Below are 22,457 nucleotides of genomic sequence, written 5' to 3'. Positions count from 1 at the left end.
AGCTGCAGTTTAAGTTTCTAGTAGGTCAACGGGCTCATAGTGATGTTACTAGTAGTTGACTGGGAGGTGTTTATTATCATTTGGGGAGAGTCCGCTGCCTGATGCTCACCTGCTAAACACCTATCTGCTCGACGCTGAAGCGCTGACTACATGCGCTATGAATACGCACTGCTGATTGGCTGATAATGCTTCGTGTGTACCAATCAGATGGTTGTGTGGGTGGGACAATGCTGCGTGTGTACCAATCAGATGGTTGTATGGGTGGGACAATGCTGCGTGCTGAGACAGAGGCAGACAAGCAAAGCAACTTGTTAAGACTTTAGCAGCTAAAGTTAGCTTTAGCTTAGAAACTCGTTCGGTACACCCCCGTACCGAACCGAAAGCCCCGTACCGAAACGGTTCAATACAAAACACATACCGTTACACCCCTAGCAGATACAAATGACACATTCATGTATTTGTGTAATGATGACAACGTATACTAACGCGGACGATTGAGTAGTTGATGGTTGATGGTTTTCTTTTCAAATGTTTGTTCATAGCCGTTGTGCTGCTATGATAGGCCATTTCCGCTCGACACAGTGTGCATACAACAACATTATTAGGCTGTGTATTGAAATACTCCCACACTTTTGACGACTTTTGGCGTGCGTTTTTCCCCTCGCTCGCACAGTCTGCTTTGCGCTCCGCCATGACGGTAGTGTGACGTAATTATGCGACGCGTCGACGCACAAAAACGGCGTTGACGTATTTACGTAACCGATGACGTCGACTACGTCGACGCGTCGTTTCAGCCTTAATATACATACATACCTATACATTTTGTATATGTACGTGTGTATATTAGTGTCGTACGGTATACGGGTACTCGTATAGCACCGCGATACTAATGAATCATATTCGGTACTATACTTACTTACTTACTTAGGCCTTTTAAATTCCCTCAGGAACATAGGCCATTGATGAAACTCCTCCATCCCCTTCGGTCTTGTGCCCTCCACTCCAGTTGTTGCCATGACAGCCCTTGCGCCTTCATCTCCTGCTCTGTGGTTCTTCTCCGGGGGGCTCTAGGCCTTCCTCTCTTCCTCTTGCCTTGCGGGTTCCATGTTAGAGCATGTTTCGTGATTGATCTATTGTGTCTACACAGTTTGTGACCAATCCAGTTCCATTTCCTCCTCCTGATTTGTGTTTCTATTGTGTCTTGTCTAGTGAGGTCACACAGGTTGGCATTGGAGATGGTGTTAGGCCAGTAGATACCTAGGAGACGACGGAGGCAGCGGTTGAAGAATGTCTGTATTTTGTTGAGTAAGTTGGCGGTGATCTTCCAGGTTTCTGAACTGTAGAGTAAGGTGGATTTGACGTTTGAGTTGAAGATTTGCAGTTTGGTCTTGAGTGATATGCTTTTTGCTTTCCAGATTTTATTTAGGATAGTGAATGTGGTCCTTGCTTTTCCAATTCTGGCACTGACATCCTCCTCCGTTCCTCCGTCCACAGCAATAATGCTTCTTAGGTATGTAAAGGTGGCAAGTTGGCAACCTCGTCTAACTGGTTATGATCCATGTTTATTGGGTAGTTGTTCTTGTTGTTGATACGCATTAACTTAGTTTTTGATGTGTTGATTTTGAGTCCAAGCGAAGCAGCTGTTGTTTCCAGTTTGCATGATTTCTCCTGCATATGTTGGTGTGTGTGTGCTAGGAGTGCTAAATCATCAGCAAAATCCAGGTCTTCCAACTGCTCGATCAGGCTCCACTGTACGCCGGTTCGGTTATTGCTTGTTGTTTGTGTCATGGTCCAGTCTATACAGAGGATGAACATGAAGGGCAAGAGCATGCATCCCTGCCGCACCCCAGTCAGGACCTCGAAGGTACTATAACGTACTAAAAAGTACCGGTCCCCCGCCCCCCTCTTCTTTAACGGGCATGACGGCACGTCATCGTGACATTGCTGGTTTTACAAGCATAAGAGCATGTTCGGCAATGCACAATCACGGAGTACTTACAAGCAGACCATGTGTGTAGACATAAAAGGGAGAATGGACACATTTTGGCTTAAAAACTAATGATAAAGTTGAAGCTATAAATAACACTAAAACGCCCTCAGGAAGAGGTGCTTTAAGACATGGCTAGCTAGGTAGCGTCTAATGTCCAGCCGCAGTCTGCAGTGTTTTAGCTACATCTAAATCACTAATCCTTGCCGACAAATAAAGTAGGTTTCTTCCACCCACGCCGTGGGTGGATCTACACCTGACATCCACTGTAATGAGTACAGGAACGTATCTAGTCGATAATACTATAATTACATCGATATTTTTTTAACATCACAAAATCTTTTTTAGTTTAAAAAAAAAAAAAAAATGTTTAGAAACTCAGGAAATACGTCCCCGGACACATGAGGACTTAAAGTATGACCCTGTATTTACTTGGTATCGGATCAATACCCAAATTTGTGGTCTCATTCAAAACTAATGTAAAGCATCCCAACAACAGAAGAATAAGTGATTATTACATTTTAACAGAAGTGTAGATAGAACATGTTAAAAGAGAAAGTACGCAGACATTAACAGTACATGAACAATTAGATTAATAATTCATTTTCTACCACTTGTCCCTCATAATTTTGACTAAATAATAGAATGGAAAATGACACAATATGTTACTGCATACTTCAGCAGCCAAGATAGGAGCCTTTGTTTGCTTACTTACTAATAAAAGAAAAGTTATCTCGTATTTTCGCTGTTTTATTTCAGGACACAATTGCAATAAGAAACATATGTTTAATGTACCATAAGATTTTTTTTGTTAAAATAAAGCCAATAATGCAATGTTTTGTGGTCCCCTTTATTTAGAAAAGTATCAACGTATCAAAATACATTTTGGTACTGGTACTAGTACCAAAATATTGGTATCGGGACAACCCTAGTGTATGTATATACATTTGTATATGTATGTATATACATGTGTATATATATGTATGTATGTATATATACATGTGTGTCTGTATATGTATATATGTTAATATGTGTATGTAAATACACTACTTTATCAGAATCAGACTATTTGTTCAAATATCTGTCTCAAACATATACTGTATCTTTATCCAACCTAGGAGAAAGAATGCTGATATTCTGCCGAGCCTGGAGGATTTGCTCTTCTATACTGTTGCAGAAGGTCAAGAAACGATTCCTGCTCATAAATTTCTCACAGTAAGTACTTCACATCTTATCAGTTATCACTCATTGTCTGACCTGCGCTAATATTCCTTGGTCAATGACAAATAATATTCTAAAAGGTGTGTGTAGTCACTCTTTTCCTTACTTTGCAGCGGCATTTAAAAATATTTCTTCAATCATGAAAATGTTTATTGCTAAAATTGTAACATATTTAACATGAAGCTAATGCAGATTTACAAAATGTAAACTATAATCTTGGGCTTTTATATAGCATTATTTATTCCATATAGTTACACCCGTTCCAGTTGTGCCACGAAACTTAGTGGTTTCCCCACCTAACTTTTTAAACTAATTTCAAATTAAACAGGCTTTTGAACATTTTATGAAAAATACATTTTTAGCCAATGTCTCCAAATTTGTATTATTTCGTATTTTTTCTGCCCAGGCAAAGACCTGCGACCCACAAGTCAAGAATCTCTGCTCTTGAGGATGCAACATATAATAAATACCATGATTTTGCATGTGCCACACTTATATTTGACAATATACAGATTGCCAAACCAAAGTGTTTCAGTTATCTAAAAAGCTTTCAAATAATTTGTGTCTACAATTTGGTTAATCTGAAAACTTTTAAATGTAAAAAATGTACTAAAGTATTTAATTTTATATTTATTACTAGTATGTTTACATTTTTAAAAGCCATCATATTGCGTTTATTTGTGCAAACAAACCTATGCATGTCAGTGAGCTTTTTACCATGTTTCTCAGCAGTAGATTCACAATGTTTTTATGTTTGTTAATTTAATATTTTAGGCACTTAAAGCCACAGGACTTCGCACAGGAGATCCCAGACTAAAGGAATGCATGGAAACACTCAAAGAAACCCTCAGGAACACCTCCGATGGCGTTACACTGGATAAGCACTTATTCAAGAAGTGAGTTGCCTTGCATCCTGTGGTTATCTTATTCGCCCATCACAGTATCTTAGCCTTTTGTTGTCACACTTTTAGGAGTTGAGAGGCAAACCTAACTACCTTACACTGTAGCTATAGCTTTATAGAGATATATCTAATGTGGTACTTAGTAAACATATTGAGATTATAATTTTACTCTGTTAGATCGATTTACTAAAGTAATCTGTTTCACACACAATGCAGTGCATGGTATTTTAGACAGTAATCTTTGACAGTTACCCAAAGTGTATTTGTGTAAGTGTTCCATCATAACATCAGTGACTGTTGTATTCAACACTCTCATCAGTGTTTATAGTATTCACACCTAAATAATTTTATGCGTCGTTAAAACATCAAATTGTGTTCCTTAACATTTGTTTTTGATGCACTCATTTATACAGTAATTACTCTATGGCTATGCAGTATATTGTAATAGGGATGTAACGATTAAGGGTATCAATGATTAATGATAGACCGCTGTAAAACTCCAGACGGTTAGTATAACTGTTGTATTGATTGATTGATTGAGACTTTTATTAGTAGGTTGCACAGTGAAGTACATATTCCGTACAATTGACCACTAAATGGTAACACCCGAATAAGTTTTTCAACTTGTTTAAGTCGGGGTCCACTTAAATTGATTCATGATACAGATATATACTATCATATATACTATCATCATAATACAGTCATCACACAAGATAATCACATTGAATTATTTACATTAAATGTAAATTAAAATTGTCATATAACTGCACTTCGATAAACTCACGAACCGGTGATACTGCTCATTTACTGAAGACGCAAACTACCGCACTAACCATTAGTTAGTTTAAATGCTAAAATGAATACAAAAACATAATTAAAGGGGCTGTGTGCAACCTTTGCACTGATGCTTCGTGGGTTCTAACTTTCCAACGTGTTCTAAGCATTATATCGACAGCTTTTTAGTATGTAATGATGTAACTTCTGCCTGTAACACGCACATTAGTAGCTTTTTGTGTTGTTAGCTGATGATGCCGGGTTAAGCAAAATTTTAACTACCAACGTTAGCTATCATTGAATGCATTGAATGTAACAACAATGTCCAATACTTCTCTAGGACTGGTTTTGTCCAAGTACACTCGCTCCCTTTGTGTACGTGTGGACGAGACAGTGGCGAGTGACCAGCCTAAAAGCCAGACAAATTATTTTGGCAGACAAGCAATTTTTATTTTGTATAATTTTTAATTGTAAAAAAATATAGACGCTTTAAAAAAATATGTTCTGTTAAACCACTAATTGTAACATAAGGTAGCCTGTTAAGTTCTTGTCATATATTTTTGGTTTAATTTTTTTTTTTAAACTTTAAATAAAGCAAGCTGCATACAGCTTCTTTAATGTTGTTCCCTGTTACAAATGTTATACCTTAATCTAAACTTGAAAAAAACACATTGTTGTCTTAGCAACTAAGATATTAAAGTGTGCACATTGAACCTCTACAGGCTGTGCTGTCAGTTAGGACAGAGAGATAGCTGTGAAGATCCATGTATAGACTTGTCTACAACACAAAGTGAACCAGCGTGACATAAAAAAACAGATGTGTAACCATTGTTTTGCCTTTATCATTAAAAAAAACACTCAAAAACGCTCATAAATTAAAACGGAAGAATATAAGCACATTTAAACACTAAAATAACAATAATATGACTTATAATAAGCCAGAACAGTAATGTTTCCTCTGCCTACAAAAGTTGTACTGTATGTTTTTTTTAAATTTTATTATTGTATGTCTATTTACCGGTATTTCTTTATTTTTGTAAATAAAACTCTGTTAAAATATTTCCATGATGGTTTTAATACTTTTGGTCACAATAACTGTGATATGAAACGAAAATATGAGCACACTGGTGTGTGGGTGCCAGATCTGCGTGGTGGCAAACAGTAGAGAATGTTTTTCATTTCTATTAATGCACAGATGAAAGTTCAATTTCACTGTTGATGATATGCATTTATTGAAAAGAAAGGAATGAAGTGTATGGCAAGCAAATCATTTTTATTTTTAACTATTTCCCCCTAAAATACAAATCGATGTTACTAAGTATGTTTTTTACGATTACTTGATTGAACAAACTAATCGATAAATTACTCGACTACTAAAAAAATTGATCACTGCATCCCTTATATCGTTATGTCCTATATAATGGTTACAATTGAGCTGCATTCAGTTGCCCACTTCAACATTTGGATTTGCAAATCTATAGTAATAATACACTTAGATTTTTTAATATAATACAAATTTTTATGTTGAAATGTTACCAAAACCTTGGATAATTACGTTATGTGCATGGTTTTAAGCAGCTTGTTGTTTTTAATTCCTCATCAGGTGATGTGGTTGAGCTAATAATGAAGCTTCATCATCAACCACATCTTTGGAGTTTGTTGTAAATCAGGGTTGAAACCCCGATTGACAAACTTTTCCTCAGTTGCATGCAATCGCTGTGTTTGAGCATGCTATTTGTGGTTTGTACATCAGGTGTGTCCAGAACAACATTGTCCTGCTCACGCAGGCCTTCCGCAAGAAGTTCGTCATCCCAGACTTCCAGTCCTTCACTTCCCACATTGATGAGCTTTATGAGAGTGCCAAAAATCTCAGTGGAGGGCAGGTTTGTCCTTAAATCCATTACCCCTTTATCTCATGAACTGGATCTTTGATGTCCGTCTGATAGTTATTACCCAGTTAGAAGTCGTTATAGGTTAGTGATAGCAATTTTAAAGTACAGTACATTTCTCATTAATATATATATATTTTTTTTTATTCTGCATGTGCATGAGCATTTAGCTCCATGGCAAAATATGGGTCATCTTATCAAAATGAGCCATACAAATGTCTGCAGTCCTGGTCTGTTCATGCCAACCCTTAGATCAGGATACAGACATTTTAAATTAATGAGTTTCTTTTTAAAATGCTGATTAAGTTTGAGACAGACACTGTAGGATCTAACTTGTCTCCTCATTTCGGTCTCGGCTGTAGGATCCAACTTGTCTCCTCATTTCGGTCTCGATTTTGACGGTGTTTGTCATTCTTGTCTTTATAGTGGATGTTATCTTTTGATCCACAAACTTCAAGCTGTAGCTGTGGTTCTTGTTTCAGTTGCCTTATTATTACGTCTTTCAGGTTGCAGACTACATCCCTCAACTTTCCAAATTCAATCCAGATCTGTGGGCTGTTTCTCTGTGCACAGTAGATGGGCAGAGGTAAGACCAAGTAAAGTATTCAAAAGACAACCATTGGAGTGCTTTAAATCTTACTGGCTTTTCTACAGTTCCGAGAAGCCTAATCAGGCACAGAGCATTCTATTCAGACCCTCTGGGATTTTGCAATGTTGCACTAGGGCTAGTACATACAAATTCAACCAATCCCTGCTAATTTGGCACGGTTTTGAGCATTTGTTCAATATCTGCAATTTTCCTGCATAATGTTCAATCATTGCCAATCATTATCAGTTTGCCACTGGAGGTGGTTATTACTGAGCAACATCTAAAGGGGATTTGCACTTTTTTTAGAATTTTGCCTATCATTTGCAATCCCCATTGTAAGCCAAGAACACATGTATTTTTTTCATATGCATTCTAAGGCATAAGATACGGCAAGTACGAGTTGGCTAACAATGCAGCTAATGGCGCACACACTATTTCACCCATAAAGCCCTCTATGAACCATCCAAAAACTGCCAACAATACTGCATTTACAACTGGTGACCTAAATATTAACCAAGTATTAGCGTTATTTTATTATAAGCGCAAATTTTTGTGCTGCTTTATTGACATATTCATCCGGTGAGCTGGTGCATCGCCTCTGAGTTGGTGAAAGTTAATTTTATATTATAAATACATTCCTCTCACTGGTATAGTAGAAGGATGTGGCCATAAATCAAGAAGTTGGTAAACTTTAACATTCAACTTTTACCCGGAGATGGTGAGAAAGACACGAAAAGACGCTCAATTGCGGCATCTTTGTGTTTCTAACTGCGTGAGGATTATGATTAATTTTTCATCTAAACGAGAAGATATGAACATCTTATCAGTTGGCATGCCAGTGAGAGTTGACATTTTACAGTAAGTGATTGTTTTATTATGTTCGTAGTTTGTATTTTTTGGTTAGCACTTGGCAATACTGTTGCATGATGCTTAAGGTTTCACTTAAGCTGTTAAGCACACCGCTTATAAATTGGTAGCTCATCTTCCTTATATTCCGGCTAAAAGATATACGGTTCTGGATCATCCTTTGTTTCTAAGTAGTCTTTGCTGTTGCTTACAAAGTCTGCCATGAGTTGTAGTGTTGTTATTGAAGGGTAAGCATGTTGTGATGCGTCCATTAAACGAATACGCCGATGTATGCCTAAAATGAGCAAAGGTCGAAAATATTACATGTTATTATGAATGTGTCTATGACTACATTTCATATATACTTACAGTGTGAATGTAAAACGTTGAAGGCAGATTTTGGATGTTTTTTAGTGAGTTTTATAGGCGGAATAGAGCGACTCCCATTAGCTCCATTGTTAGCTGACTTTATCTAGCGTCTATTCACGATTTAGAATGCATAAAAAAGAAAAAAACATGTGTGTTCTTGTTTACCTTAAGGATTGTGAATGATTGACATAATTCCAAAAATGTGCAGTTCCATTTCAAATGTGTCCCTGCAATGACTTCCATTGCCTGCATACATTCTGCCAACGTGTGATGATCATTTTCCATCGTCTCATTTACCAACAAAGATCTCATTCATCCTGCCTGCAGAACTATTTCAAAATCAACACTCAAATGGCCCGCATGGGAAGCTTCTGTAACTAAAAAGGCCTCACTATCCTCTACATTACCCACAATTTTCTCATATGTTTTCACTTTTGAATACTACATATGATTGAGGCCACCGTGGTTTTAATTTTATGCAGTGGACCAATCACTTACTAAGGGTGCTGAATTAGCACCAAAAGTGGTGTTGTCGCATTTTGTCCAAGCCATTAATAGTAATCAAAGATGACTCGAACATAACACCTATGTGCATCAATATAGTGATGTATTAGAAGTATAGATAAATAAGAATAACCCATGCACACTTTCAGAGTCCTGGAAACAAAATACATTTGTTTTAAAAATGCTCTTATGTCAGTAAGGATAACCGAACCGTAGTTAATTGTGTTTATCCTGTCTGGCCCGCAATCTAAATTGTGTTTTGGTAGACAAAGAATGTGTAGTTCTGTTGAGGACACAGACATTATAAAGCAGACAACAGGTGCTAAATTCTTCTCTTGCTTCTGTCGGACTTAAGCAGAGAACAGACTGCCTTCATTACGAACTGATGTATTGAGAATTGGAGTCACAACTGCTAACATAAATGTTCAATAATTAAAGGTTACTAAATAAAACAACATACTTTAATGTGACCACAAATTACAATATGTCACAAAGAACACTTCAAACATTTATTTAAAAAAATCATAAAATCACAAGCTGATGCATTGTAATTGAAACTAAGAAGCCTCAAAACACTGAAATAGTTGTGCAAAGTTTTTCAAAAAGCTCTTGCGAAATCAGGCATTTTAGACCACAATGATCACATAAAAAGCTAGCAAAATCCTGGAGGGATGTCTGTTAAACATGTGATTGCACTGCAGGTGTACGGAAATTATCTGTAAAAACATTGGGGGCAATTACCAGCCGTAAGAAGTGTTGCAACAATTGGTTTGAACAACTTGTTTTTTAAGAGGCTGTGAAATTCCATTGACATGAAATGTTTGTGTAGGAGCAGAAGTCATAAAGGTAAATGGTACTAAACACTGGGCAGTTACTGTTATCAATTAACTTTAGCCCTCCCTGAATATTAACAATCTATAAAAGCATGGTAATGATATTTCACATTGATAATGAATTTTTTTAGCAGTTGTTTTGATGTATGTGTTGTAAATATAAATCATTTTAAATTGGCATTTCAAGTTAATAATTATGTGCCTTTTGTAGATACACAGTGGGAGATACAAAGGTCCCCTTCTGTATGCAGTCTTGTGTCAAGCCCCTGAAGTATGCTGTTGCTGTTCATGACCACGGCACCGAGTATGTGCACAGTTTCATCGGGAAGGAACCCAGTGGCCTTCGTTTTAACAAGCTCTTTCTCGATGAAGATGGTTAGTGGATTTATCTTTTTACAAATTATAGAAATGTTTCAGTCTGTGCGTATCAGTTGGCATCTCAGCCCAAACAAAGTGAAGTCAGCCTAAAACATTGATACCTTGGGATCTGAGTTTTTATTCTAGAATTAAGAAATATACAATTTTTTGGGCTGTGAGGCGGATCGCCTGTAAGTGCTGCTGGCAAAAGTTGACCTTGTTATGTACACAGTGTTGAGCCGTAACACTTTTTTGTGTATTATCATCTTTACATATCTACCTCATAGCATATCTAGGGCTACATTATGACACCTAAAAATGTGGATTTTCCGATCAGGGTTTTAGGGTACTGATCATTCATGAGTTAGGCTGATACCGATCACATGTATAAACTGTGTACATTTTTCTATGTATATATGGTGAGTGCTCTTGACAGTTTAACAATATCGACACAATATTTTAAGTAGTTCCGTATTCTCTTGTATTACATACAATTGTTTGAGCAAAACAAAGTCAATAGTACACAATAACAACAAAATCAAGCCAAAATATTATCTACTACTCATTGAAATCGTTTGTTTTTTGCCCATAAAGTCATCCTGTGCCCAGGGAATTATTTTCTGAATTTGTCAACATTAACAAAAACATTTAAAACAACCCAAAAATTATTTTGTGAAGATAAAAATATTAACAGAGTAACTAGTGTAGATCATAGACTGAGACCATGGTTTCGACACCCGCAATTTATGGATCGATCAGCCCTCTTACGTGTCGTGTACTGACCGCGACAATGCTAACATACCAACAGTTGTTGTTATATTATTATCCTCTCTCTAGACTCTTATTAATCTACTTCTTGATTTACTCTTAATAATCTATACTTGTGTATTAAAATACATAATTGGCTGCCAGCCATTTGTCAGCCAGGGGAATACAAATAAATAAAGTATTGGCTGGAGTGGATCTGTGTTGGTGATCGACACTAGAAGGCATTGGCCAATCACATACAGTACATTTTCATGAAAATCGGTGGTCGATTGGATTGGCACATCCATACCTAAAAGATGACATACAGCCTGTATATTTTGCATATTTAGTTATTAGGTTATGTTTGTTTTAGTTAAATGTAAGTAGCTAGCTGTTAATGCCTTTTCTGCAATGTTCTGTTTTTGAAAAGAAAACACCGCCATTGCTTTGTTTGTCATCATATCCTTAGTAGGGATTTTACCATCCTGGCAGTGGTGTTGTGCAAGGAGATCATGCTATTGAGGAATTAAAGGTGATGTAAGTGTGTCACATGAACTGCTAAAGAGTTCAGAGGCTTGCTCTCACCAGCTTGCTATTTACCAACTATTCCTGCAACTGCTGATCGTTTGAGGCTTCACAGGGACAAGTTTATTTGTGTTGTTCGGACAGCATTGTCAGAATTTTTATGGTGTCACCAACTGACAAATGATTGCAATGCAAACTTTAAAACAGAAATGTCTTCAGGGATGCATTTCTTTTGATGCACATGTTTGCCATGTGCTTTCTTTTGCAGGAGGTCGTTGTATGTGTTTTGTTTTTCATTTAACACAGCTTTGTTTGATGAATTTGTATGCTTTGTTTAGAGACTTCAGGACATTTTTATGCTATTACAGTTCACCACATAATAACTGAACTCCTGTTGGTTTGCAGATAAGCCCCACAACCCAATGGTGAATGCTGGAGCTATTGTTTGTACCTCCCTGATAAAGGTAAACAGGCAACACGTTTTTACTGATTTAACACACTGGTTGTTTCCTGAAATTCTTTGTTGTTACCACTGTGGTGTTATTTTACATCCTACATCCAAGTCATTGGATGCTCTACTTTTATCGTGCCTTCTTAGCTGTGCTTGAAGAATGTCTTCTTCTCCACTGCAGTTTCTTGTGTTCGTCAGTTGCCATTTTTCAACACAGAACAGTAAGGACCTGATTTACTAAAGGCTTGCGTGTACTAAAAAACGTGCAAAGCTGATCTACTAAGCATGTGCAAAGTGGATTGCGTTTGTTAAGTGAGCAGAATAACTGGTGCAATCTATTTTGTGTCTCGGTCGTCGTTAATATGCAGAATATACGCTAGTCATCAACATGCCCACAATACTGAAGACAAGATGCAAATATGTTATATAGTACGCGCAATGTGATTTAGCCACACTCATTACTATTGTGCGGGCACTATTTTGCGTTTTACTTAGCACATCCGAAAAGTATGTGAATATTGATTCGCTCTGTGCTCGCAGTGCAAAGACAGATGGTTGTGTGTGTGGGTGTGTGTGACAACATATTTGCATGATCTGTCAGAAATATAAAATATTAAGACATTTTGTCTATTCAGCAACATGCTTTTGTCATTTTATAGCTACATGCTGGGCGACTTAAGGGGCTGATTAAAACAAATTAAATTGATGCATTTTGCTGTCTGCTGGCATTTTTTTAAATACCATTTGTGTTTTCATTTATAATATACAGTATACTATTAAAATATCTCCTATATGAAAAAACGATGTATGCATTTTTTCTCTCTTGAGCGCACCTTCAGCGATACAAAAAAAAAAAGGACGGGGTAAAAAAGTGTGTTCCGTTGTAGCACTTTAGAATGTCTAAAATGCCCATAAAAAGTGGTAGATGTCTCCTGCAAAACATAGCAACCGCCACAGGTAAGAGCATGATAAAATGAATGTGCAGTAAATAATTTAGTGTCTCCGTTGTAATGCCGTATAGTACACGCAAAATCCTCATTTAAATAAGGCGATCTGCACCACTTTTGAATTGTACACGGAGTGTAAGTAAATCACACGCACAACGCCCACTAGTTGTACACACAATTTAATAGATTGCACATACTGTTTAGGGCGTGGTACGATCTTAGTAAATCAGGCCCTTAGTCTTCTAGAGGAGCTATTGTCAACAGTTTGACATCACTATTAGACTCACTGTAAGAATGTTTTCACTTTGGTAACTCAGTGCAAAGTATATGAGTATGTATAATTGCTGTCCTTCTACAAAAGTTCAGTTTTATCCAAACAAGAAAATTCTGCAGCATGACTTACTGTAAATGCCGGCTAACTTTTAAATCCTTCTCACATATTGTATTTACAGTCTAGCATGAGATCGGATGCCCGATAGGACGTTTCTGTATAGTTTGATATTTTTTGGTGTGTACACTTTAAAACTAACTTCTCTTAAGTATATAAATAATATGCTCTTACTAGTGTGTAGTTTACTAGCTGAACCAGGATGCCTCACCATAAAGCAGTACAACCAGCTAAGCAGCCAAGGCAAATAATGTTTTTGCTGCGATACTATTGGGGCAATTCCACCACACCGATGCCAATTGCTTGTTGTAACTTCAACTCTAAGTCTAATGATACTCATATTGAACTACGGTACATCAAATGTGTATTGGCCTATCCAAGGCAATTTTATTTCATTTTTTATCAAGATTCGTTAACAGACTAATGACAGGCTTCCTAAATACAGTAGTACCTCAACTTACGAGTTTAATTTGTTCTATGACTGAGCTCATAACTCAAAACACTCGTATCTCACCCATTGAAATTAATCTCAGGGCATTCAATCGATCGCAACAGGACTGTTTGGTTTGTCTTAGAAGACGTTTTGTTGAGCGGCAAAGCGTCTTCTAAGACAAACCAAACAGTCCAGTTGCAATCGATTGAATGCTCTGAGAGGACAATGACCTGGATGAATGAGAACATCCATAGACATTAAAATGTATTTAAATCAAATTATCAGTGCTTGCACCCACCCAAAAAACACATTATTAACATGTAACATAAACAACTTGTACAATTAAAAACTAACTTTTAAATATTAAATATTGTATGAAAAACAATACAACAGAATGTACTACAAACAACTATATTAGTTTTATGAAGTAATGTTATAATGTAAATAATTGATCTTGTAGAGCAGATTTCTACAGTGCCTTCTTCCAGGTGCTTCTCCGTTAAATACACCATCAGCAGGTTTTCCATATTTTCATGGATAAATGTCTACCATTTAGAGTTGGCTCCACGATCGGCCATGTTTAGATGATTTCTTTCTTTAGTTTAATGAATATCGTCCACTTGTTCTTCTCAACACTGCTTCACACTCACTGTCTTTGTTCTTATCGTCAACATTTTTTTTTTATTGTCGCTCTCTAACAAGAAGCTATTGCTAGAAAGTACTCTTACGTAGTTCACTGTGACATTCGCTACACCAACTAGTGGCGGGAAGGCTCTTAAATCTAATTTGTGCTCGCAACTTAAAGCATAAGAAATAGCTTGCAGACCGCTCGTATCTTAAAACACTCGTAAGTTGGGGCACTATTAATTCGAGCAAGCAATACAACTAAAAGCTGTGAGCTGATTTAAATTTGTTCTAAGGATGCGGTTAATCATAATATTAATATTCCGGGAAAACAAAGAAAATATAATAGGACTCATATATTTTACAGGTGAAAGTATTCGTTTCAGCTCATGACTCAAGTGTGTTGTTAATAATAACACTGACACTGTATCCACGTTTTGTACTCTGTTCTCGGATGAAACCACATTCACTGTGGTTTGCAGTAATGTACCTCTAAAAACATCTATACGCTACCTACCGTAGCTGTGTGACCCCACAATACTCACAGAGGGTTGTGTGTTGGTGGTTAGGGGGCAGTGTGTCAATTTAGTTATTTTTTTTAAAGTGCCAACAACGAGCTGTTTGCCTAGTTAATATTAATTTTAACAGGAAAATTATTATATGTTTATTGTAGCACTATGCCCCAAACTGTTACCTGGTGCTTGAAGGCTACATATTGTTGCTGTTTTTGTATGTTGCATATTTTCCAGACTTAGGAACTGTGGGAAATAATGACTGCTGCTGCAGGTCAAATGACGTTGGTAATTTTTTCTTCCTTTTCCATATATTTCTCCTTGCACTCCCCCAACCCCGACCCCTCCCCCTTTTACTTTTTCTTCTCCAATCAGCCTTTAGAAATCTCTCTGTAGTGACTCTCCATCAGTGTTATTGTTTTATTCTTCTGCACAGTTAAGGGTATAATTTAAAATTTGTCATTCACATGTAAAAACTTAAGGTCTAAACATGTAAACTCTAAAAGTAAAAACATGAATGGTTCAACGTTTTGAATGTACTGAAAATGTTACTGCGCCATAAAAGTGTATGCATGTCTATCTTTTGCAGTGTTTTGTTGGTGGACTAAGCAGCATCTAAAAACGTGTGTGCATTAAAAATTGTACAGAACACTGGGCCAGAGGTGTTAAACGAAATTCACAGATAAGGTTTCGTTAAATACCCAGCTTCACAGATGATATGTGGGCCCACATTTGACACAAAGATAACATCTGCATTATAACTCTCTTACAACTAAATTCATGTATCTAAAACCAGTGCATCAGACCTAATTTATAAACATGTACACTGTTTTGTTGTGTTTTTGTACATCTCATTTAATCCCTATTCATTTTCTGAACTGGTAACAGTAACACAGGTCCAAAAATGTTCCCACTTGTCACATTAACACAAAGCCAATCTATATCTGTTCTCATATTCTTTATTCTACGGCATTACTATGTGATTTCACATCATATCTGCTTATTCTTTAGTACTCTGTAGTAGCATTATTTAATTTTATTGTCATATTTCACCTTTGATTCTTACCTTTTATAAAATAAATAAACTAACTGTATTTTTTTATTCTCCCTCAGCAAGGCGAAGGCAATGCAGAAAAATTTGACTATGTAAGTATGGGAAGCTTGAATTAAGTAACATTTCATTGCGTTTGTATTAGGGGAGTTCCGATCAGATCCGATATCAGCAAAAAAAACAAGTATCAGATTATGTCGGCTTACATCTAAAATAGATATAGTATGCGCTCTAATATAAGGAGTTCTACAGCATGTTAATTTTTGCAAAGCTGGACAGCCAGTTAACATCTTAATGTCCTCCAATAAGTGCACAAAATTGGTATTTTCTTATATTTTAGTCAAGTTATCACAAAATGTATACATGGTAGGCTATACATAGTCTACTTGGAACAAGCAGCTGCACAACAGCTAAGCACACTATAGCACACAAGCTAGATATACGTAATAAGTGTCTTTAAGCAAACAAAGTTTCAGTCTAGAACACATTGGGCGATATAAACAACTATCAATAATTATAGTTGCATGTTACTTACAGATGTCTCCAAGGCAGACACCTATCAGAAATTATTAAAAAAAAATTTTTTTTAATTACAATATGCTTACACATAAAAAGTCTCAAAGGGCAGAAGCGTGTTTTAGGAAGTGTCCAGTAACAAATGTGTCCACATATTTTAACTTACTTAATTGATTTAAATATTTTCGCCAATTGGTATTGCAAAATAGCAATATCACTGGACTACAATTATAAAGACAGCACATGTCCATTCCAGGAGGTTAATTAATAAATAGGTTATTGTTTTTTCACATTTGCCATTCTCTGTTTGAGTTATTTTACTTGATTATGCCTTTTGTAACATTCCACGGTATAACATAATATGTATGAATTATGCTGCCATTGTATCGGATCAATATCAGTATGGGCAAATCAGGAATTTTGCTAGGTACTCGTCATGCATCCGTGACACAGTCAAATCTGGAATGACGCAGTCAACTTTCTGTACTCCAGTCTCATTGACGCACCTCATTTTCACCTCATTGGTTGAAATTGTCAACCTAAACTATGATAGAATTTGTCACAGACAAATTAAAGTAATACCATCCCATCATTAAATACGTTTAAGGCTACGTTTCAATAAAAATAAAATATACATAAACATTTTTTTTTTGTTAATTGGGGACGCATTGAATTTCTCAGGAACCCACTCCAAACCCTACCTGTGGGTCCCGGGGACTCACTACATTGAAAACGTATCAACATCACTGGCTAATACTCAAAGCTCCAATATGGTATTCTATCGGAAGTGAAAAAAGTTGTATCAGGACGCCCAGAGTGTCAAAAATGTCTGACTGCTAATCATGCCACCTTTTGCTACTTTGTCAGGTCATGAACTTCTTGAAAAACATGGCAGGAAACGAGTATGTGGGTTTCAGCAATGCCACGTAAGTCACTCGAAAATGCGCACTAAACATTACCAAGAAATAAGATTCATTGTCTTTGACGCATTCAGTGCCACTTTAACAGAACACCTCGGCCCGCTGACCCCCACTATGACCCACAGATGAAAAACCCCAGAATTGGTTTAGTTGTAAACAATGTTGTATGTTAATGGTATTTCTTCTTTCTTCCTACCAAGATCCAACAATATTATCCAGTAGTGATATGTATACTATAATTAATATTTTGTATACTTGCCATAGCCAATGCAAATATATTGATAAGCCCTTTTAAAGACAAACATCTGACACAGGCAAAATTAAGCACAATATACCTTGTTTGAAGATATTTATTCTTACTTTTTTTTCACTCTTTGTAGTTAGCTTTTGCTATTCACAGCTTCATTGTGTTCACTGGACAATTATTTGATTTAATGATGTGATATAAAGGGGTACAATTCACAAGCACAATCCTTACTGATAAGAACTAGAAACTATGTTTGCATTGTAAAGGTCTCTTGTCACATGTGCATGATTTGTGATGGTAGTCATATTGCAAGATTGCATACTTGTGCCCATGTTGACACACACACACACACACACACACACACACACACACACACACACACACACACACACACACACACACACACACACACACACACACACACACACACACACACACACACACACACACACACACACACAAACAGGGAAACATGTGCTTCCTCCTTGTAATAGGTAGTGTTCTGTTTGTGTGACAGATTCCAGTCCGAGCGTGATTCAGGAGACAGGAACTTTGCCATCGGCTACTACTTGAAAGAAAAAAAGGTTTGTACTCGGATGAGTCATAGTGTATTCTACTCAGATGTTACACTATAGGTGTTTTGTTAAATATTCATCAAGTCCATTCAACTAAGCCAATTATATTTGTATAGTGAGTTATATAGCATATATGCTTTACACATGGAACAGGTCTAGAACAACATTCATACTGCAGGACAAAACCATGCCAGCCTAATGCCTCCACATCCATCATCTTTACGCCTACGCTGGTCTGAGACCAGCCACCTGAGCAGTTGCTAAATCAATTGCATTGCATAACCGAATAATTGTTGCCATCAAATTTCACATTTTAAAGTGACTTATGTGGCCAGCTTAAGGCACATCTCTGCAATAATCATGCTGTGTAATCAGCATGTTGAGAGGTGTGGCCTCTCAACATGCTGATTAGACATGATAGAGCATGCATGATAGACATGCCTGCTCAGTGGCTTTTGTGGTTAGAGTGTCCGCCCTGAGAGCGGTTGGTCGTGAGTTCAAACCCCGGCCGAGGCATACCAAAGACTAAATAATGGGACCCATTTCCTCCCTGCTTGGCACTCAGCATCAAGGGTTGGAATTGGGGGTTAAATCACCAAAATCATTCCCGAGCGCGGCAGATGGGTCAAATGCAGAGATTAACTTCACCACACCAGTTCCCCTTTTAGGAGAACTGAAAAAAACATTTTGCATGTCATTTGAAAATCATGGTACCGAAGTGTGTTGTAGGAGAATTGAGATTCGCAGAATTCTTGTTGCTTAACATTCAGTGTGAAGTTGCCACAGTCCGTGATGATTTGGGCTGCTATATAATCTGTTGATGGTCATCCATTGTGTTATCTCAAATTCACAGTCAACATAACACTTAGTTTCTTTCTGCTGACAAACTTTATGGAGATGTTGATTCAAGTTCAGAGACCATGATATTGCTGTGCTTGATTGGCCAGCAAACTTACCTGAGCAGAACCCCTTATAAGAGAATCTGTGTGAACTGTCAAGAGGAAGCTGACACCAGAGACCATACCCAACAATGCAGATGACCTTAAAGCAATTAAGGCTTCCATTACACCTGAGCAGGGACACAACCTGATCACCTTGATGCAGTAATTCATGCAAAATAATTTCCATCTTAGTATTGAGTGCAAAGAAATGAACATACTTTTCAGAGGCCTGATTGGTTTGCTCTAAAGTATACTTTTTTTAATAATTGTATGTAAAATTACAATTAAATGTGACAGAGTTTTGGGTTTTTATTATCTGTAAGCCATAAGTATCAAAAATGCAAGAAATGAAAGTTATATATATATATATATATATATATATATATATATATATATATATATATATATATTTATATATATATATATATATTTATATATATATATATATATATATATATATATATATATATATATATATATATATATATATATATATATATATATATATATATATATGGGTTTAACTTTTTGAAGTGACGTAAATTTTTTAGAGTAAATGTACTGTATTGATGGGTATGACACAAAAGTACACTAACAATAGCTGTATTGACAGCAAAAGCTATGATATTATTTTAAGCAGATGGAGATATAAATGTAGGAAAGATGAAGTATACAAATATTCATGTTTAAATGCAGATCGTTTTTGCATAAAAGTTGCTTTAATTACACATGAATACAAATTATTTGCTCTTTTGTAGTTTTGGGTATTTTTTAAAATAAAATTATATATGTGTGTATATATATATATATATATATATATATATATATATATATATATATATATATATATATATATATATATATATATATATATATATATATATATATATATATATATATATATATATATATATATATATATATATATATATATATATATATATATATATATATATATATACACACACACATGTAAGTCAGTGTATATAATATAATGATGAATATACCGGTAGTAATGATAATTAAATAGAAAAAAAGGCCTGTAGTACATTTCAGACTTAGTTATCCATCCATCCATCCATTTTCTACCGCTTGTCCCTTTCGGCGTTATGTTTAGCTGAAATCTCCTTTTGAAGATATTCAATATTTGTAAGTGTTTGTCTTCTGCGTGGCTTTGAAAATTTCTTAAACACATTTTTCCTGCAGTGTTTTCCAGAGGGGACAGACATGACATCTATACTGGACCTCTACTTTCAGGTGACTTTGTGTGTGTTTATTTGCATTTCGCCGGGAGAATCCTGGGGCTACACCATTGATAGAGATATTTTGTATGTACGGACATCTCAACATTGACCAGTATCAATGCCGTAAATGTGAGTGTGAATGGTCATTAGTTTATATGTGCCATGTGATTGACTGGCGACCAGACCAGGGTGTAACCCACCCTGCCCCTCGCCTGAAGTCAGCTGGGATAGGCTCCCACTCACCCATGGCTCTATAGATATAGAGAATGAATGAGTGGCTAAAATGAAAGATTCCCTGTTTAATCAGTGGCAGAATATTCTAAAAGAATGCTGTTTTAATTTGGTCTTGAGTATATCCTTGTTTGGTTGAACTGTATCAAACTGTCATGTTGTACCAAAACTTCAAAGAATAATTAATATACTGAAAATATCTGTATTTTGTCAAAGACAAACAAGAACAATGACAGCAGTAGATATCAGATATAAGTATTTGAATATACTGTATCTCTTCTAACCCCGAATAAAATTACCCCAAAACTATTCAGGAGATTTGCTGATCTTTTTATATCACTGTGTTTGATTTCCAGCTGTGCTCCATTGAGGTGACCTGCGAGAGCGCTAGCGTGATGGCTGCCACACTCGCTAATGGGGGCATCTGTCCGATCACAGGTGAACGTGTGTTAAGCCCTGAGGCTGTGAGAAACACCCTGAGTCTCATGCACTCCTGTGGCATGTATGACTTCTCTGGACAGTTTGCCTTCCATGTAAGTCAAATGGTTCTTATTATATTCGTGGAAAAATGTGATTGACTTTCAATTGCTCTTTACATTTCCATTCTTGTGCGATATATAGTCTTGACCAATTAAGCTTTAGGCTATTGGCAAACATTCTTGATTATGAATACAGTGGTTCTTTGGTTTTTGTATGCCCCACTTTTCCCATGATTCCTATTTTGACTAAAACTTCTTTGAAAAAAAAATTGTGCCATTTATATGTATTTCACATTTTTTTCTGCGTGGAAAACTATATTTAATCCCAATGAAATGTTTACTGGCAAAAACCTTGGTACCACTGTTTAAGGGAATCCATGTATTCATCCATTACATAGCCAGCTGATGCAAATTCAACCAATCCTCACAAGTTATGCACGGCCTTGTAACATTGTCCAAAGCCTGCAACTTTCCTGCAGGTTTTTGCAGATAAGCGTCTTTTTTGCCAATCTAATTTGTTTTTGAGCGAGCGAACTGTCTAATCAATACTTATTTCTTTCTTGTGAAGATGAAGCAGAAACAGCAGCGTATGACAATATATCCACTCTTTATTGCTCACACAGCACAATTGCATAGCCCTTTCCCGTCTACAGCGCTAAGCATTCTGGGTAATATAATATACAAACATTTACTTTCTACTTTACGTGATTTAACATTTTATCTTGGGTAAGGCAATTAAGAACAGATTTTCATTTGCAATGCTGACCTAGCAAAGAGACATCATTTACATGACCGAGATGATGTGTGATGATAATCCCTCATTGTCTCTCATTTACAAAAAAAAATGAGCGCTCTAGATCGCTCTCAACAGTTTGCAAATGTTCTTAACGTTCATGTAAAAATAAATGAATGTTTATGATGGAAAATCCCTTTTCAAGCGTAAAATTAATATTGATGTCTGCAACTTGTGGACGACAGAGTAGATTGCAATTTAGGGGAAAATAAGAAAGCCTTTGGTGGTGTTTCTTTTCGTAATTATAATTATTTATTATGAGTTATGGTTAAATTAAACCGTACAGTAATTTGACAATGAGCTCAAAAGTATGGGCTTTTACTGCCATTTAGTATCTATGTTTATGTCTGTGTGGTATAAAATAATTAAAACATCAATACAGTGTTTGTTTTCCAATTTTGTTGAGATCCTCTGTTTTTCTATAGTAAGTTTACAAGGAGCACTACCAACATGGATAACAAATTCATAATATTACAAGTTAATCCAATGTTATTAAAGAAAATAGGCCTCAAAACATTGCAGCTTTTTCAGAAAGCTACGGCAAAAGTTCCAGAGTTTAAGC

General features: G+C 36.2%; 1 protein-coding gene across 6 annotated transcripts in view; it reads left to right on the top strand.

Annotated features, from left to right (window-relative positions):
• Positions 1 to 22,457, top strand: part of glsb (glutaminase b) — a 73,404-nt gene that overhangs the window by 13,479 nt on the left and 37,468 nt on the right. For 4 of the 6 annotated variants that reach the window (XR_009828284.1, XM_062067700.1, XM_062067702.1 and 1 more), the window contains exons 2-12: positions 3,106 to 3,202; positions 3,983 to 4,104; positions 6,638 to 6,767; positions 7,280 to 7,359; positions 10,126 to 10,289; positions 11,949 to 12,007; positions 16,012 to 16,044; positions 17,333 to 17,391; positions 18,150 to 18,216; positions 20,355 to 20,405; positions 20,980 to 21,156. Coding sequence is in view for 5 of the 6 variants with exons in the window: in XM_062067700.1 (XP_061923684.1) it covers positions 3,106 to 3,202; positions 3,983 to 4,104; positions 6,638 to 6,767; positions 7,280 to 7,359; positions 10,126 to 10,289; positions 11,949 to 12,007; positions 16,012 to 16,044; positions 17,333 to 17,391; positions 18,150 to 18,216; positions 20,355 to 20,405; positions 20,980 to 21,156 (1,039 nt within the window). In the remaining variant the exon portion in view is untranslated. Of the gene's footprint in view, positions 1 to 3,105; positions 3,203 to 3,982; positions 4,105 to 6,637; positions 6,768 to 7,279; positions 7,360 to 10,125; positions 10,290 to 11,948; positions 12,008 to 15,134; positions 15,187 to 15,224; positions 15,522 to 16,011; positions 16,045 to 17,332; positions 17,392 to 18,149; positions 18,217 to 20,354; positions 20,406 to 20,979; positions 21,157 to 22,457 lie in introns of those variants that run through there. The other 2 variants (XM_062067703.1, XM_062067704.1) reach the window with 2 other exon arrangements.

The sequence above is a fragment of the Entelurus aequoreus genome, linkage group LG13 (assembly GCF_033978785.1).
Source record: "Entelurus aequoreus isolate RoL-2023_Sb linkage group LG13, RoL_Eaeq_v1.1, whole genome shotgun sequence".
Lineage (NCBI taxonomy): Eukaryota > Metazoa > Chordata > Actinopteri > Syngnathiformes > Syngnathidae > Entelurus > Entelurus aequoreus.
The sequence above is the reverse complement of the archived record's forward strand: the minus strand, read 5'-3'. Positions and strand labels throughout refer to the sequence as shown.